General features: G+C 41.5%; 1 protein-coding gene across 2 annotated transcripts in view; it reads right to left on the bottom strand.

The window, feature by feature from the left end:
• The window catches only part of tap2t (transporter associated with antigen processing, subunit type t, teleost specific), a 9,920-nt gene extending 4,152 nt beyond the window's left edge, over nucleotides 1-5,768 (bottom strand). Inside the window, exons 1-10 of one of the 2 annotated variants that reach the window (XM_034859602.1) lie at nucleotides 5,530-5,768; nucleotides 5,217-5,286; nucleotides 4,067-4,615; nucleotides 3,481-3,595; nucleotides 3,240-3,370; nucleotides 2,426-2,631; nucleotides 1,504-1,701; nucleotides 1,082-1,210; nucleotides 785-976; nucleotides 530-703 (exon numbers count right to left, since the gene is read on the bottom strand). In XM_034859602.1, the coding sequence (XP_034715493.1) occupies nucleotides 530-703; nucleotides 785-976; nucleotides 1,082-1,210; nucleotides 1,504-1,701; nucleotides 2,426-2,631; nucleotides 3,240-3,370; nucleotides 3,481-3,595; nucleotides 4,067-4,571 (1,650 nt within the window). In that variant the 5' untranslated portion in view covers nucleotides 4,572-4,615; nucleotides 5,217-5,286; nucleotides 5,530-5,768. The remainder of the gene's footprint in view (nucleotides 1-529; nucleotides 704-784; nucleotides 977-1,081; nucleotides 1,211-1,503; nucleotides 1,702-2,425; nucleotides 2,632-3,239; nucleotides 3,371-3,480; nucleotides 3,596-4,066; nucleotides 4,616-5,216; nucleotides 5,287-5,529) is intronic. The other variant, XM_034859603.1, reaches the window with a different exon arrangement.

The raw sequence follows: 5,768 nt of genomic DNA, 5'->3' as shown, positions 1-5,768 counted from the left end.
TGAAGTGTTTTTGAAATAGTATTGAGTAAAAGTTGACAAATTCCAGTCTGTGATTATCATCAACATCCATTCCTTTAACTTTAGTCTCAATAATTCTTGATTTCTGCTTTTCTAACTCAACATTAGGTAGAATTGCCTATAAATGAGGTTTATTGACAATACATTACAAAAATACCTATAAATGCTTCGTAGGACGGGACTTGCCTAGAAGTTACATGGGATCCATAGTAACGCCTTCTTGACACTTCTGTGGCTCTTTTTTGCCAAGTAGACAAAGTGGTGCAACTTACCTTTGTTTACTTTAATGTATTTCCTTTAATGTATTTTGATAATTTTTTTTTTTACTTTTATAATGTGTTTTTGTATTTTATTGGGAAACGATCCATCTGATAAGGAAAACTATCATAGTAAATACAACTTACTCTCTTACAAGAGCAAAAAAAGGCATGGTAAGGAAAATAGTGAGCATTCCTGAATTAAGTGTATTTTCTGCAGCGATTAAAGCCTCCTTCCATCGAGGCACCTGTACCTTTTGGTGAAGGTATTTGTGGTTGTAATGGTGCAGCGGTTCTCCGTCCAGCAGGATCTGCCCCCCCTGAGGTTCATACAGCCTCTTCAGGAGGCTGACACAGGAAGACTTCCCACTGCCGGAGGGACCCACCAGGGCGGTCATCCGTCCCGGCCGAAGTTCTATAGAAACCGACTGTCCAGAACACGTTAATGATTATCTGGATTAATGTTCAACCCCATTCTAAATGCAGCGGTGCTGTAGGACACAACGTACCTTCAGAGCTGGTTTGTCTTCAGAAGCTGAGGGATACGTGAAGGTGACATTTTGGAAAACAACTCTTCCCTCCAGCTTCTCAGGAGCTAACTCTCCCGTCTTCTCGCACTGTGGTGTTCTGTCAAGATAACTGAACACTTTGGAGATGACTCCGACGGTGGACATCGTGTCTCCGCAGCAATACAGAAGCTCCTGTGACACAAATACATTATCTCCGTCAACAACAGGCATTTTATTTTAACTCAAATACATTCAAAGTTAATCTGCAGTGGGAAATATATGTGTAACGCAGCTCACCTTTAAATTGACTGACATGGGCTTCTGGTACAAGAAGAAGGAGACGAGACTACCAATGCTAAGGTGACCCGCCAGGATGAGCCCTCGGGCCTGGACCAGCATCAGTATCTTTATCCCCAGACTCACCAACTACATGGAAACAGAATTACTCAAGTTTTAGTTCAACTTTTTTTAAAGCAACACTAGAGAACTTTTTGACAATTTCTCAAACTTTTGACTTAAAAGGTCTAAAAAGAATTCTAATTTTTCCCATAATAGTGTTTACTGACCACACATATTTTTACTTTGACTATCCCTAATAATACTTCTCATATCTTCTTTTCATATTTCTGGTGGAAATGGGCCTCCATACAACGAGCTGAAAGCTGTACATGTTCTCTGACTCTCATATGATCCCTGGATGTACACCGCTGCCATCTTACCCTGCGCATTAAGCAGAAGACTGAGCTGTAGATGTTTGAACGTCTCTGCACGGCGCACATGCGGTCCAGAGACTCCTTAAACCTTCTCAGTTCGTCTTTCTCTGCCTTAAAGCTTCGGACCGTGTGAATCCCGCTGAAGGTCTGGAAGGCCAGGTCTTTGTTCTGAGCGTGGCAGTCCTGCATCTGATCTTTCAGCTCCTGTTGGACAAAGACGGATTCAGCTCAAGGACAATGCCACCAAGCAGACTGAGGACTCAGGACATTGTTACAGGTTCAGGTCTGATTCTTCTTGACCTGCCCTGCACATCATTTCCTCAGTTTCTTATCTTTGATGTCACATTTTGCACTACAGTTTCACAAATCTTACATTCCAGTGCATTTAAAGGTCTATGTCTATGTTTTTATTCATGAACTCATGAAAAAGATTTAAGGTAATCAAAGAGACAGAAGTTCCCCTTCAGCAGGTTAATGTGAAAATGGCTTTCTAATTTCAAACTGCACATAGGCAAACATCAAATTTAGTAATTTTAAATGTATTCACTTCCATCTAGGAATGACAGACCAAATCAGTATTTTGCATTGGAGCTCCACTTACTGGTGACTGAACGCACCAGCTTCACCTCAGCTGTGATATACAGTAAAATACTTCCTTGTTAAAGGCCGACTGAAGGATTGCATAAGCCAGAGAGACCAACAGCAGACAGAGCTACCGACCTCCTGAACACTGTTGCTTAGATACAATTAATAAACTACATTGTCAGTGACTACAAATCTTTCAGAAAAGAGATTCAAAATGTCCCTGAATACAAACAAAGTAGCAACCAAACCAACAAAACACTTGCGATTATGGTGAGTAAAGCAAAAACACTATACAACCCGTTGCCTATCCAGAGTAGTCCAGGGTCAATCTCCCCACACCTACCTTGGACAAGGTGATGTATTTGTTCTGCAGGAAGGCCAGAAGTGGCATCTCTATGCAGGTGAGCACAGTGAGCTCCCAGGACAGGCCTAGCATCACCGTGAGCATGAGGCCGGTTTTGACTGTGCTGCGGACCAGCACGTTGGCGTTCAGTGCAACTGTGCGGCCCATCCTGTCCACATCCGAGTGCAGGCGGGAGGACAGACGTCCTGAGTGGGCAAAGGGAGAAAAGGCCACATTCAAGAGCGGTTTCAACGCTCGCTACATATTATGGAGAGAACACACACATTTTTACAGTTTGTGTTTGTCCCTTTCCTGTTTCAACATGACATTGTCCCCCATCCCAAGATACACACTCACAGACCTTGAGGCACATTCCTGTTAAGTTTGTGAGGGTTTAGGGTTACATTACATTACATGTAATTTAGCTGCACCTTTAACCAAAGCGCCTTCTAATTAAGTGCTTTTAACAATGAACCTTGGGTCGTTTCACTGTCAAAATCATCAAGTCCGTGAGGGCTCTCTTGCAGACCTTTGGACCCCTTCATGAACACTTTCCGATGTACAGTGTGTCCTCATTTCTGCAGACTTTGTCTGACACCACAGTTCATAGAGTTGTGACGTTAAACCACGATGTCACCAGGGGTAAACAAGGAGGACTGCCGCAAAGTGCTGATCCATTCCTATTTATACAATTTTGTGCCCTCCCACCTCTCGCACATGTCCATGTTAAAAACATAGGTGTTTTTGTTTAAATCTAAATCACTGCATCCCTGAAACATAATAATAACCAACATTGTTACTATGTGGTTCTCACCAGGATTGTTCTCCTCAAAGAAGTGCATGTCCTGCTGCAGGAGGGTGTGAAACAGCAGATGTTTCAGTCTCCTGTTCAGTCTGGTCAGGGTGCACATGAATATGCCTCCTCTAAAGCCGGAGAACAGAGCGCTGTTGGATGGAGACATTTAAAACGACAGTTTATTTTCCACGTCACTGAAACAAATAACATTTCTCTAAAACACAGAGGACAAGAAAATACACACATTCTATCTCATTACCTTCCAAGAGAGACAAGTGCCAGCTGTCCAACTGCATAAAAGAAGCTGGTCTGAAGTAGTTCACCTCTGAGCATATCAATGACGTTGCCCTGATACAGTGGGATGTATGTATCACCTGTCAGGACAGATGAAGGACACGGATTAGGTAAACAGGACATTATGCAAACAAATGGATACAAACAAATGCACTTTTAACTTCTCTTTGAGTAACTCTTGCTAAAAAACTAAATTGGCCATCTGTTTTTAGGAAATCGCTGAGCATATTTAAAAAATGAAATATTTTATGTATATATATATATATACATATATATATATATATATATATATATTTTATGACCCATTTTAAAAGATTTACATCAGGTGAAACCAATGGGCTCAGGCCTGAGTGCTACAGACAGGGTAGGGAAGTTAGAAAGTACAAGAAGACGGAATAACACGTTGTTGGTTTTGGTCTTTTGTTGACATCAAGAATGTTTTCATTTTAATTCTTCAGAAAATACAAGGGAGTAAGACTGCAAAAGGTAAGAAGGCATATGCAGGTGTACCATGTGAAATATTCTGTAGAACATCGACGTTTCCCACTTACAGATGACACCTAAGATGAGGAAACCGAAAGCTGCAATAAGGTAGAAGGTGTCTGGTTTGAAGTATTTCAGCATCCTCATAAGCAGTGGCCAGGCATCCTGTTCAGTGCTGTCCTTTGTCTTCGTTGAATCACCACAGAGTGTTTTTTCCCAAACCACACAGGCCAGGGATGAGGACACGAGGCCCAGGAGCAGCATGCTGAGGTTAGGAGACGGTCCTGTATACGCCTCCGAGGGAGGCGCCATAAAGACCCGTCCGCTTTCAAACACAGGAGAGAGGAGGCAGAGGAGCGCCACCAACCTGCGGAGCACCGCCTGGGGCTTCCCATCCGTCAGCACGGATGTGAAAACATGGAGAACGGCCCACTTTGCTGCTCCAAAGGCCCACACGCCTGCCAGTCCACCACAGCTGGAGCACTTCAGCACCACCAGTCCGGCCCACAGCGCCAAACAAAGCACCGCGTCGAACACAATAATGAACAATCCACATGCTGACACTGGATCCATTTTCCTTTGTTGGATGATGAGACTGTAGGAGGTTTAATCGGATCCTAGAAAGACACATATTCATATTATACAGTTTAAATTACAGTACTTAAGTATAATAATTCACCCTGAAATGTAATGGGGTAGAAGAATAAAGCAGCATATATTACAAACGAGTAAAGTACCTGAACATTTTACTTAATCAACAGTGCACAAGTAAAACATCCATCAATCTATCTGTAAATAATATTTCTATCTATCCATAATATCTATCTATCTATCTATCTATCTATCTATCTATCTATCTATCTATCTATCTATCTATCTAACTAGACTTTTAGATGTAGATAGATAGATAGATAGATAGATAGATAGATAAGTGTGTGTAATGTGATGTCGTAAAGAGTATTGTCACATGAACAGACTGAAGGACCTCAGGAAGAACAGCTTTTAGCTCATGCTTAAGATAATGGGAATCCAAATCAAACAAACATGTAAACAAAAAGCATGCCCTTTAAACGTGCTTGCATGCAGTCTGCACATTGGACGTGCATTAGCTGTGCAAAATGTGGGTTATTATAAATAATATTATGTACAAAAAGATATATATATATTGCCCTTTGCCAAAGTTGCAGAGAATATAAATGCACATGTGAGTCCACTTACAGATAGTGAGAGTACAGAGGGACCTCAGCAGCATCCAGGTCCCCTGAAGTCCATCAAACATCACTTATACCTATAAGATTATACATTATAACGGTCAGTTTAACACCATACAAAGCGTTACATTATTTTAGAAGCTTTTATGTACTGTAGGTTTTGTTAACATTAGCTCAACATGTTAATAACGCTTGTTAATTAATAACATTTTAGGGTCCCTTGTGGCCTTGCTCCTGTTTAACTTTTAGCTAACCAAGTCTGTAACACGTTAACATGTTCCTAAACGTGAGGTCATTGAGCCTTAGTTTGGATAACTTACCGTGTGTGTCCCTCAGTCGACATTTAGCTCAGAGCTACAGAGAGCTGGTTCATTTTCACTTTTACTTTCTGTTTGGGGGCGCGTGGTTTAACTGTATCACCCCCGGACACCAGAAACACAGAGATAACACACGGCATGGCAAACACGGGACTCATTCACTTCTTTTTATGTCGTAAAATTGACACTTTTTAAACTTGATCTTTAAATTTTACTCTTATAAACAGACTCAAATGCAGTCA

This window comes from Etheostoma cragini, chromosome 21 (assembly GCF_013103735.1).
Source record: "Etheostoma cragini isolate CJK2018 chromosome 21, CSU_Ecrag_1.0, whole genome shotgun sequence".
Classification (NCBI taxonomy): domain Eukaryota; kingdom Metazoa; phylum Chordata; class Actinopteri; order Perciformes; family Percidae; genus Etheostoma; species Etheostoma cragini.
Note: the sequence above shows the minus strand (reverse complement) of the source record. Positions and strands in the feature narration are given on the sequence as shown.